This window comes from Oryza sativa, chromosome 6 (assembly GCF_034140825.1).
Source record: "Oryza sativa Japonica Group chromosome 6, ASM3414082v1".
Lineage (NCBI taxonomy): Eukaryota > Viridiplantae > Streptophyta > Magnoliopsida > Poales > Poaceae > Oryza > Oryza sativa.
The window spans coordinates 26,621,155-26,633,979 of NC_089040.1; the positions used below are offsets into that span (position 1 = coordinate 26,621,155).

The 12,825-nt window shown below is 48.5% G+C and overlaps 2 protein-coding genes across 2 annotated transcripts; one reads left to right on the forward strand and one right to left on the reverse strand.

Annotated features, from left to right (window-relative positions):
- Positions 1 to 859: 859 nt before the first annotated feature.
- LOC136357043 (uncharacterized) lies at positions 860 to 6,471 on the forward strand. Its single transcript, XM_066311769.1, has 4 exons — positions 860 to 1,090; positions 1,179 to 1,504; positions 1,700 to 2,133; positions 6,043 to 6,471. The coding sequence occupies exons 1-4, from the start codon at positions 936 to 938 to the stop codon at positions 6,469 to 6,471; spliced, it is 1,344 nt and encodes a 447-aa protein (XP_066167866.1). The 5' UTR covers positions 860 to 935.
- A 3,438-nt stretch (positions 6,472 to 9,909) lies between these two features.
- Positions 9,910 to 12,421, reverse strand: LOC4341601 (glutathione S-transferase T3). The gene is made up of 3 exons (XM_026026559.2): positions 11,869 to 12,421; positions 10,863 to 11,263; positions 9,910 to 10,784 (listed from the first exon to the last, which is right to left on the reverse strand). The coding sequence occupies exons 1-3, from the start codon at positions 12,062 to 12,064 to the stop codon at positions 10,251 to 10,253; spliced, it is 1,131 nt and encodes a 376-aa protein (XP_025882344.1). The 5' UTR covers positions 12,065 to 12,421; the 3' UTR covers positions 9,910 to 10,250.
- Positions 12,422 to 12,825: the final 404 nt, after the last annotated feature.

Consider the following 12,825-nt stretch of genomic DNA (forward strand, 5'->3'; position numbering starts at 1 on the left):
AGTGTAAGCTATCGAATAAAACAGAAGAAAGAACATGTGTAAAATGACTCATGCCATATTGATGATCAGAAATGACACCCCTGTACGAACACTTCAGCCCTATCGTGTGAACCCAAAGTCTGTTGCAGATCACTAACAATGTTTGAGAAGAAAACGCAACCTCCTTTGATGCACTAGCAGAATGAACAAAATTTTAGAAGCTGCCAAACTACTGGCCTGCATCAGTTGCGCAAGTACGCCCTTCGAATACACCGGCATTTGTCAGTTCATCCTGGAAATAGTAGGATGCTATGCCATGATATTCAGCTTCTGTCAAAGGGAAAAATAACTCTGTGTGGACCAAGGTCATCGTGGGGGCATTCTTCTTACAACCTATTTGCAACTCCAAGAGATTATGTATATGATTAGCTAAGTTTAGAGAGTAAAGAGGTCTGTAAAAAGGAAAAAAGATCCCAAACAGAGGGGTAAAACCAACAGCCTAGCTAAATATTGACTCTCCATATTCAAAAGGGTCCACGTCACGGCTCCCGTTCTTCCGGACCGGTTGACTCCGCGACTTCTCGTTTCTCCGCTGCCGCCGCTGGTTTCCGGCCATCGCTTGGACGTCGTTCACAGCCGGCTGCTTCCTTCTGCACGTCGCTGCCTCTCGTTGCACCGCGTCGCCGGCGGCAGATCGTTTATGCATGCCGCGCGCCTCCTTGTTGCGTCATCACGCCGCCGCCGGCCACTCATCCAACAGGTGCGTGCACTATCGCCATGTAGAGGAAGATTGGTACTGCAATCTTGCGTGAATTCAATTAACATCAGTAGAAATTGATCACTCTTGCGTGCAGGGTATGGAGTCTGATGATGAATTTAATGAGTTCGTAATGAACGAATTGATTGATCCCTCTTCGTCGAATGAGGAGCATGATCTATTTTTTGGTGCTGCGTAAATGATCATTGAGGAATCAGTAAATAATCTGGGTCGAATTGGATCTGTTCAGGGACATGAGGTAGTGCATCGGGATAGACTATTGTGGCACAATCTTCTTTACAAAGACTATTTCTCAGATAATCCAACGTTTGGACCAAACATCTTTAGACGCAGGTTCGCATGTTCTCTATAATGTTTATGTAATTTTTATGTGCCGTGTTTTATAGTATTGCTAATTTAATTTAATTGCATCATGATATAGGTTTCGGATGAGGCTTCATGTATTTCTTCGCATAATGAAAGCTGTTGAGGAACATGACGATTATTTTAAGCAGAAGAGGAATGCAGCCGGTGTGCTCGGATTATCTTGTCTGCAGAAGGTAGTAGCGGCTTTCCGTATGTTGGCTTATGGAGTACCAGCTGATGCTTTGGACGAGTACATTCGTATTGGTGAGAGCACCGCTCTAGAAGCTTTGAGAAAGTTTGTTGCAGCAGTTGTTGAGGTTTTTGGGCCAGAGTACATGAGGAAGCCTAATGAACAGGATGCTGCTAGGTTACTTACAATTGGAGCGAGCAGAGGATTTCCTGGTATGCTAGGTTCCATAGATTGTATGCATTGGAGCTAGAAGAATTGTCCTACTGCATGGCACGGGATGTATAGGGGCTATAAAAAGGAGCCTACAATTATACTGGAAGCAGTTGCATCTAAAGATCTATGGATATGGCATGCATTCTTTGGCATGCCAGGTTCACACAATGACATTAATGTGCTTCAACGATCAGATATATTTGCAAGGCTCGCTGAGGGAGAAGGTCCACAAGTTAATTTTGACATCAATGGTCATGAATATTCGATGGGTTATTATCTTGCAGATGGGATATATCCATCGTGGGCAACTTTTGTGAAGACCATTCCAGAGCCACAAGGTAATAAGAAAAAATACTTTGCAAAGGCACGAGAAGCTTGTCGAAAGGATGTTGAAAGGGCATTTGGGGTTCTACAATCTTGCTTTGCAATTGTTCGTGGGGCGGCTCGTATGTGGGATGAAGACACGCTCCATGATATAATGATGGCTTGCATCATTATGCATAACATGATTGTTGAAGATGAGCGAGATGACTACGAATACAACTTCAACAATAAAGGCCAATATGTTTGCAACTACGACGACATGGGAGAAAGGGTGTCAGTGTCCCATGATGATGCACCTTGTAGCGTCCGTTCCGTCGTGGCGCCTAGTGGGAAAACTATCTCTTAAAAATCCTAAATGCGAAAATTGTCTCCTTGTTTGTTGTCTAGTGTCCGTGCCATTCCAGATCTCAATTCTCCAATCCATCGTCGAAATCCAAACCCTAATCTCAAATCCATCCCAAATCAAATCCTCTCGAAAAGTCTATTTTGCCTCCCTCGAGTTCGTGGGCCGATCTCTTCTCCCCGGCCCATTTCCTCCTCAGCCCAACTCTCCTCTCCCCTCCATCCTTGCCCGCACGTGTGAGGAACGTGCGCCGCTTGGGCGCTGAGCGAGAGAGAGAGAGAGCTCGCTCTCTCTCTTTCACTTCTCCCTCCCTCTCTGCTCTCGTTGCCGCTTCCCGCCGACGCTGCTCAAATCGCCGCACCACCCATTGCTTCCCGTGCGCGCGCGCCGAGGTGGCCGACCGGCAAGTCGCCGCCGCCGTTGTCAGCGCCTTCCGCGCCTGAGCCCGCATCTGCCGCCCTGTAGCCGCGCCCTTCCAAACCGCCCCACCATCATCGCCGTCGTCATCGACCCGGCCCCGCCACTCCGCGCGCTAGCTTCCAAGGGATGGAGGCAGAGCTCCTCCTCCTCCTGCCTCGTCGCCCTCTCTCCCTCCTTCTTTTCCCAAAGAAGCAAGGGGCAAGCCCCCTTTCTTTCTTCCTTTTTCCCTTTTCTCTTCCACCGCCGGCGTCATCCTCCCTGTCGCCGTTTTGGCCGCTAGCCGGGGCGCTAGCTCGCTGGCTTGACCGCCCAAGGTCGGTTTCTGAACCGACATAGCCGCCCTATAAACCCGATCCCCTCCCCCAAACCCATCTCCCTCGCTTTCGCCTTCCGCCATTGTCGCCTCGCCCCGTGCCCTGTTCGCCGTCGCCCTTCGCCGTCGCGTGCACTGGAGGAGCCGGTGCGCGCTAGGATCGGAAGGGGACTCCGGGCGCTCATCTTCTTCCTCTTCCCCGGCCCGAGGCCGGAGAGATCACTCCCATGCCGTCGGCCTCTCGTCACAGCACCCCGTCTCGTCTCGGTAGAACACCCCCCCCGTTCTCCCTCCTCGCTCTTCCTCCTCCCCTTAGACTCGAGCAGTAGCTTGTGTAGCCTCCCCGTAGCTAGCCTGTGCCGCTCCGACTGCTGCCGCCGCTCGCAGTAGGCTCGCCGCCGTCACCGCCGCGCTCGGTAGTAGCCGCCCGTCGCCGGCCTTCGTCGGCGATGTTCCGTCCAATCCGACGCTAGAAACGGATTCCCGGAGTCGCGTAGATGCTCTAGCTCGCCCGAATCGATCTCCCGTCACGCTGTCGCCGATTTCCCCCTTTCTCGCCGCCGGTTGCCGCCGCAGCAATCCGCCGCCGTCGAGCTCCCTCCGGCGAATCCGAGCCGTTGGCTCGCTCCCTCTCTTTTCCCCTTGTCATTCCGGTGTACACCCCGTCACCCTCGTCATCGCACGGCGTCCCGGAGAAACCGCCGCCGCCCGCCGTCCATTCGCGGTCGGCGCCTTCGTCTTCCTCCCGCCGGCCCGCGTGGCAGCCACGAAGGCGCCACGTCGGCGCTAGCTCGGCCGGACCGGGTCAAGCCGACCCCGTTCAGCCGCTTCCTCCATCCCCGCTCGCGTGCGCGCGGCCCACGGAGAGCCGATAGGCTACGCGTGGGCCACTTGCGCGCCGTGTCCACCGCAAGCCACACGCGTGCACCGCACCCACCCCAACCCTAGCGCCGCGCCGCATGCACCTCGCTCACGGTGAGCCGAGCCGCCGACAAGCGGGTCCTACTCGGGACCACGCGAGGTGGACCCAGCCCACCGGTTCCCCTCCCCCTCTCCCCGCGCGTGCCTTTGGGTCGCCTTCTCGGGCCGGCCGGCCCATTAGCTCGGCCGAGCCGCGCCCCTTCTCTCGGGCCGCACCCTAGCCGCCCGAGGGAAGTCTGTTCCTCCTCCCTCTTTCTTTTCTTTTTCAAAGGGTTTAATTAAATCCTTTTTCCTTTAGACCAAAAATCCAATAATCTTAGAAATTCAATATCTTCTCAACCGTACATCCATCTGACTCTGTTCAACTTCCAAAAATCCTCAAATCTCGAGATCTACCCAATGGCACGCTTAGAGGTCAATAATAGGGCTTTAATTTTGCCGTTTGTTGAGTCGTCTCGTTCGCGTGTAGCTTCGGAGCCCGAAGACTCGGAGTGCGCGGATTTCGAGGATCAAGCTCAAGATCTCGAGCAAGGCAAGTCACCTTTGATCATCTTGCACCTAAAATTTAAATATAAGTATTTCTTTTCCGCAAATAATGCATGGATAGGATTAACACAAGAAATTTGGCCGCGGCTTGCGAGATAGCCTACCGGCCCCAATCCTAATTGCTGCAATTACCCTCCTTGAATTATTGAACACTTAAACCTCCTTTGTCGACTGTTGTACTTCGATGGGCCTTCGGGCACGCACATTGGAGTCCTCCCCTCAAATTTAAAATATCCAACAATGGGTAAAACTTGGGTTTTACAAAAGACTTGGAAAAACCCGACGCCTGGGTCGGTGCTTGCGAACTAAATGAATTTCCAAAAATCACAGACCGGGGGACGTGTCGGGAGCACGGTTTCCCGCTCTTGCACTTAAGGACCTATTCCTTTAGAATTTCATCCGAACATATAACAAGTACGACCACATGGATGGAATGGGACACCCCTGGCTGAGTAATTAGCTAATCAGGGGAGCCTTGATGCCGGGAGACAAGTGGATTCACCAGGGTGGTGTCGGGGAGGAGCCCTGGGCTTCCTGGCACAGTATGGTCTGGGACCTAACCTGTTGTTGGTCTGCGACCCCTCTCGTCGGCATATGGTAAACCTGTGTCGGCTCTCAAAATGCCTTGTCATGAAAGCCTTAAGGTCACCAGACGTGGCTGTTCTCCACGGGCTAGGTGATCCGGGTTAGTAATGTCGTGTGGGTAAAGTGTGCCCCCTCTACAGAGGTTATTAAACTGTTCGAACAGCCGTGGCCACGGTCATGGGCGGATGTAAGGTGATTCCTTAGCGTAGTTTTGTTCGACTACTGCTTGGTGAAATTGCTGTTGGGAATTCGGGTTCGATGTTTGGAACATTTGTAGCCGATGGGATCAGCTAGGCCCGGCTGGCCGTTTGAAAGTTGTGGCCGGGTGCCAATCTTGAATCAATCAAAGACTGATACATTGCACATACTCCGACCGGACGAGATGCACTGTCTCATCCGTATCATTTGAGAAGCACTCACTTAGTTGTTTTAAAAAGGAGTTTAACTAAAAATCAATTGTAAAAACAACAGCCTTTCCTTTGAAGCCTTCATTAAACACATAATTTCCATGACTTGCTGAGTACACCTGTACTCACCTATGCTCTATATAAATAATCCTCCCCCCAGTGGCTAAAGAAGATGAGATGGACCCCGCTGACGAGGAGTTCTTCCAGGAGCAAGTCGGCTATGATGAGTTTTAGGGTTTCGATCTGGTTCCCAAGTCGCGCCTGTGATGTTAGGTCCAAGTCTTGGCTTCCGCTTTCCTCTTTTGTGATGCAGTTGTGAGCTCGGGGTCTGTCCGCAGCCCAACATGACTGTACTCCTACTCTATAATAAAGAGACCTCTGTTACTGTGATATTCTGTCTTCCTGTGATACCAGCTCTATTTCCTGGGACTGGTATCGGTTAACAGGTTAATTTGGAGCGTCACGGGCTGGTTCCGTTCGGGGCTAGTTCGGGGTGTGACAAAAGATGGTATCAGAGCACAGGCTTGGCCCTATAGCGAAACCCAACGTTTAGGACGACTCTAAGGATGCTAAGTTCAAAAATACTTGCAAAAAGCTAAGGCTTCTTTTGTTTCCTTTCTTTCAGTAGTTTATTTCTAAAATGGTTACTGATCTTTTCTCCCTGTTTCAAAATTGTAGATGGCAGTGAACGCCAGCTTCAGTTCCCACGGCTTTGGTGATGGTCACCACGTCGCTCAGCTTCGTGACCTCACCCGCTTCCTTGGCTTCTCGTGTCCCGAGTACACGGGGTACTCTGTGGACCGTGTCCCCCCTCGTTGTGAGCTTTCGGTGTACCTTTACCCTCGTGGAGGTATACACGGGGCTGGCCTTCGCCCACACCACTTCAATGTGGCCAGGCCCACTCTCCAGATCGCGTACCAGGACCTCTCCTGGACGGCGATTCATCGTTTGGCCCACGACTACAGCCACCGCCTCGGGGGCTCCGTCTTTCGGCAGCTTCCACGGCTTCCTTCAGGCCGCACTGACACCAGGTACCCTTGTCTGTACCGCGAGTCTCAGCCCGTGCTGACTCGCATGGTTGAGCTTTCTGAGGCTCAGGCCACTTAGCACGACCTACTCCTTGAGGCTTACCGCTCCCTTGCACGCCGCTACGCTGCACTTGAGGCCCGCCTGGCCGAGGAGGGTGTCACCTCAGTTGACACTACCTCTTGGGACTCCAGCCGCCTCTGCCACGCCAGCCACCTGTCTTCCCACAGCTCCCGCGGCTCTGCTCGCACTCCCAGTGGCCCGCGCTCCCCTAGCTCGCGTGCGCCGTACTCACCAGTGTACTCTCCCTACCCACACCCAGTTAGTCCCTCCTACACCCCCGGACACACTCCAGTTGCTTCCTTCCACCGTGGCCCACGCTTCATCCGCACTGCACGGAAGCGTGTTGTTGGCTCTTCCACAGTGTTCCGCTTCGACTACTGTCACGCCCGGAATTTCTATCCAAAATTCCAAACGCTTACATGTGTGTGAACCCTCGTCCAGGAATCAGCCGAGGCACACAATAACAAATTGATAATAGAGTACAATTATTACTCTAATTAATAAGCGAATAAAATGTCATTACAGAGGTAGATAGTTCCTCTCAATCAATAAAGATCTAAGCAGCGGAAAAATAAGATAAACGGCGCAGACGACTCCACTCCACAGGCAGCTCGACCAGGGCTACACCTAATCCTCCACACCATCAGCATCACTGTAGAACTCCTCCGCTGATGAATGATTACAAGGTGAGTATATGACATACTCAGCAAGCCACGCAGCAAATATGCAAGTGCACAGGATAACAAAGGATGGCATAGTAGGGTTTCATTTGCATAAACATCATTTAATAAACATTTTAGAATTTAATAAAATAGTTAAGTAGTAATTAAACAATATTAATCCAACGCTATACAACATACCCTGTTGTATAGGCCCAACCATTCTGAACAACCATCCCGGCTGCACAGTTCTATCTCCAAACCAGGAATGTACCATTCCAAACCAAGAGCTAATCAAATTATTACCAGTTATAGCATCTTTTATTATGGTGAGAAGTGTGAAACTAATCACGAAAGACATTGTTAGACCCGCCCATAACCGCGGGCACGGCTATTCGAATAGTTTTACTCTGGCCAGAGGTGTACCACTGTACCCACAAGACACAGCCCCACAACATGTCACCATGCGCCTCAATACCACCACGGTACCTCGGAAAGGAGCTGTGACAGTACCCCTCGCACAACACAATCCACCACAGCGCACCGTTCCTGGATCATAATCACCCCCTTATAAACAAGGCATGGACTCCCCAGCAACTCCCGTGGGCTTATCTTCGCCACTTCTCAGTCTGGTGCCCCGCAATGAACCATGCTATACAAAAGGTAAAGCCGTTGCCCACGCTGGCTTGTGGTTGGCACGGTTAATGTTTCACAACCAAAACTCGTGAACCGGTCCTTAATTGTCATGAGCACGACCATCAAAACCATGTGCTCACAACCCACCATTATCAGGTTTTAGTTGGCAAATTAATTAATTAACCAATCATGATTAACCATCATGAGCTATCATTAAGCCATCATTAAATAATAGTGAGTCATAAATTATCTCAATAGTGTGCTAATGTTTCTAAGCATGGCTAAGCAATCATATCTAATATCTAGCTGAACCAATATATAAAGCCCAACTAGTCAAGTTATAATAACCCAAGGTATCAAGGAATAAAGTAATCAAGAACAAAAGGGCTATAACAAACAATAGGTTAATTCCACCCAATGACATTCGAAAATAATTGCAATAGTTGAATAGAAACAATAGCTTTAAACGGGATCAACATGCTCAAAGGGTTGTTTGGGATCTGTGCGACTTGCCTTGCTGGCCTTGGAACTCTTCAAAATCTTCTCCTGCAAACTCAGACTCTCCGGAAACGTCGGAATCTAAAGAGAAAAGAGCAAAATCACCAAAACAGCACATAAACAAGCATGAACAGTACATGTGGATATTTTTAACATGTAGATCTCAATTTTAGAAAAAATTAGAGACTTGAACCAACTAAATCCGAGCTAAGATGAATTAGTTATGAATTTTTAAAGAGTAAGACAAGTGGATTCGCCAGGGTGGTGTCGGGGAGGACCCCTGGGCTTCCTGGCACAGTATGGTCTGGGACCTAACCTGTTGTTGGTCTGCGACCCCTCTCGTCGGCATATGGTAAACCTGTACCAGCTCTCGAAATGCATTGCCATGAAAGCCTTAAGGTCACCAGACGTGGCTGTTCTCCACGGGCTGGGTGATCCGGGTTAGTAATGTCGTGTGGGTAAAGTGTGCCCCCTCTGCAGAGGTTATTAAACTGTTCGAACAGCCGTGCCCACGGTCATGGGCGGATGTAAGGTGATTCCTTAGCGTAGTTTTGTTCGACTACTGCTTGGTGAATTATGTTGGGAATTTGGGTTCGATGTTTGGAACATCTGTAGCTGACGGGATCAGCTAGGCCCGGCTGGCCGTTTGAAAGTTGTGGCCGGGTGCCAATCTTGAATCAATCAAAGACTGATACATTGCACATACTCCGATCGGACGAGATGCACTGTCTCATCCGTGTCGTTTGAGAAGCACTCACTTAGTTGTTTTAAAAAGGAGTTTAACTAAAAAATCAATTGTAAAAACAACAGCCTTTCCTTTGAAGCCTTCATTAAACACATAATTGCCATGACTTGCTGAGTACTCCTGTACTCACCCTTGCTCTATATAAATAATCCTCCCCAGTGGCTGAAGAAGATGAGATGGATCCCGCTGACGAGGAGTTCTTCCAGGAACAAGTCGGCTATGATGAGTTATAGGGTTTCGATCTGGTTCCCAAGTCGCGCCTGTGATGTTAGGTCCAAGTCTTGGCTTCCGCTTTCCTCTTTTGTAATGCAGTTGTGAGCTCGGGGTCTGTCCGCAGCCCAACATGACTGTACTCCTACTCTATAATAAAGAGACCTCTGTTGCTGTGATATTCTGTCTTCCTATGATACCAGCTCTATTTCCTGGGACTGGTATCGGTTAACAGGTTAATTTGGAGCGTCACGGGCTGGTTCCGTTCGGGGCTAGTTCAGGGCGTGACACACCTGAACTATAAGCTTTCATTCAGAATTACAAAAAAAAAATGAAGAACAAGGAAACCCACACTCAGCTTCAGGTAGACCTCATCGAGCACTTGTGGCAAAACCATGGAGATTTATATCATATAGATTAATGCGTCCCATTTATGAGATTGTTGTCCAAAAGAGGTTTATCCCTATTGATTCTTATCATTCTCTAGACGCAGAACATAAAACATCTGAAAACTTTTTATTTGAAATATGCTTTGCATTTTGTAAGTCCCAGTTTGGACATTTAGAAAAAGAGGACGTATCATATGCATAAAGGCTGTGCAATTCTATGAAATTTTTTTGGCAGCTTTGGACATATTGGCTTGTACAATGTTATTTTTTATAACCTGTATTTATCGATGGCAGACCAAGGAAATGAAAGGGTGCAGGATAATGAAGCAGGGATAATAGCATGACCCTGAAACTGAAGTTCAAACATAAACTGCCGCACACATAATGTTGTCCGTCTGAAATTAGGACCATACTATATCACACATACTGCCACACACATAGACACTGAACTTCGACACAGACTCTAGACTCTGAAGTCTGAACATTTAGAACAGAACTGAACACAGACTCTGAAGTCTAAACATTTAGAACAGAACTGAACACACAGACACTGGACGCTGAACATTCAGAAACTGAACTACGCTACGAGCTGAACTTCTAGATATTGCAACGTCGAGCGAGAATCTCGTTCTGACGCCATTCATAATATTTCTGCTGATTTTAGTTCATTGTGCTCAAATCCAAACCTAGAATTCTCTCCTCTTCCACCTTCTCAGCCTTCTCAGCTTCTTTCTTCTGGAACTCAAACTTTTCTCTCTCCAATTTGTTCCGTTCTTCCTGCAGAGCAAAGGCTCTCTTGCACCTCTCTTCCTGCAGAGCAAAGGCTTTCTTGCACATCTCTTCTTTCTTCAACTCTCTCACAACATCAGCTTCTTTCTTCTTTTCCATCAGATAGTCCACTGCTTCTATGGTTCTACCCTGTCGTAGCTTCTGTTTTGCCGCCTTCTTTCCATCCGGTCTTACAGATGGTTGAGCATCAGAACAATAGACATCAAGATCAGCAGGTTCAACTGATGTAGGACTTGAATTTGCCACTGTCTTCTGTTTCTTATTGCTTGGTTTTTTGGCACATCCAACTTTCTTCCGATTGTCCATCCACTTGGGCTTGTCCTTCAGGATATTCCAGCAATGCATCAAGTTAAACTTCCTATGCTTCTTGTCTTCCTCCTTAAACAATTCACATGCATTTGCGATCTGCACATTTGAAACCAAAATAAACATGAGAACTAAAAACTGCGACAAATAATCATACCACAAAAATAATGTGTTTACCTTGTCATCAACTCTGGAACCACTCTGGTTCCTAGCCTCTATTCTGGACATACATCCACAGAAAATATTCACATCATGTTGTATTGCGGACCAACGATTCAATAAAGAGGATTCAGAACGCGTTGACTCAAACTCTTTGTTGGCATGGAAATATTCATGTATTCTTGCCCAATATGTGCCTTGTGATTGATCTACTCCTTGAATAGGATCCATGCCCACATTCAGCCAAGCTGACACAAGAAGGATGTCCTCCTGAGTAGTGAAATTTTTGGTCCTACCCTGAGAAATCTTGGCAGCTGTTGGAGCTCCATTGGAGATTGGATCACTAGTAGGTGCGGCAAATTGAGATTCATCAACATCATTTACTAGGAGGTCAGTGAAATAAACTGATTGCGTACCATCTGTCACAGGAAAATAAATGGAGAATAAACATCATGTAGGACTGTAAGCCGGCAATAGGGAAAGCAACTACACCACTGGTTCCATTCAGCATTTCAGGGCATGGGAAGCTCAAGATTTGCATGGGAACTCTGGCTGAATAACATGATATGCAAACCAGACAATTGTAGTAATGTAACTACTATCGAGCTGAATAAAATTATATGCAATGTGGACATTTGCAGCAATGTAAATAACAGAGTATTATCCTTTTAATTTACCTACTCTCTTGCAATTGTAAACTATCTTATTTTGTGGAAATTATTGTGATGTGAATGCAGGATGGAAGATTTATAGCAAAACGAGACTCAGGGTAGGTCCTGTTTATTTACTTGCAAAGAAGAAGCAATTTGATCTGGATGAATCTTTCATTCAAATGTACTGTACTAACAAGTAGCTACTCTGGTCAGGTGCGAAGAAAGACATCAATTTTATTTCCAGAAACCTACAACCAACATGAATGCAATCCCAAAATCCTCAGGTAGAATACATAACGAGCTAAACTTCCTGTGATCTAGTCATCCAACTAACAGCAAAGGGTTTGACAGACGTAGATAGTGAGTCTCACCTGTGCAGACCTCCTCATCGGTGACTTGCTCACCGATGAACAGACCTTGTGCCTTCCAACCATCGACGCCTATTGGAGGAACCACCCGATGGCGCATCGATCCAATACCCGACTGATCCAAGTCCCATTCCGGGCGATGAGCATCCTGATCCAAGTCCCTAGCCGCCGTTGAAGCAGGACGCAGCGGCCTCCACATGGCGAGACGAAGGCCGGGGCCGGAGCGGCGCGACGGCGGAAGGGCGGGGGCGCTAGACGGCGGGACCGACGACGGCGCGGGACGGCGAGGGCGCGGGACGGCGGGACAGGTGCGACGGCGTAGCACGGCGGGAGGGCGAGGCGGCGGGACCGATTGGGCGGGAGCGCGCGGGCGGGAAACGAGCGCGTGCGCGGGAGAGAGGCGATTGCGAGCGGGATGGTCATTGCAAATATGCAGGACGAGGGGTGACGGATGCCGAACGGGATCGCGAGCGGAGCGAGATACCGAGTGTGCTGGACCCCGGTTTTGACTCGTTTTGTTTTTTTTTACCGATCCAAACCAGATAGATAGATTGTTGGAGTTGCTCTAAGACAGCATGGTGCTTCAAATCTTTTGCTTTCCAGCCATCCCTTTTCCGTCTTCCCCATCAACACCCGCACCCGCTAGCTCCCCCCTCCCCCGTCACTAGGGCAAGCTTTCATCCACTTTCACTTCATCCCTTTCATAGTACAGCTGCCTCCATGACTAAGTGAGTACTAGGAAATGGAGCTGATAAGTACATTGGCAACACTTCTTTAACAGAGCACCTTCCGCATGTAAAATGAAAGGATGGATTAACACATGATTAATTAAGTATTAGTTAAAAAACTTAAAAATAGATTAGTGTAATTTTCTACAGTAACTTTTTTTATAAATTTTTTAATCAAAATATATTGTTTAGTAGTTTGGAAAGCGTGCGCACGAGAAATAAGAGAGTGAAG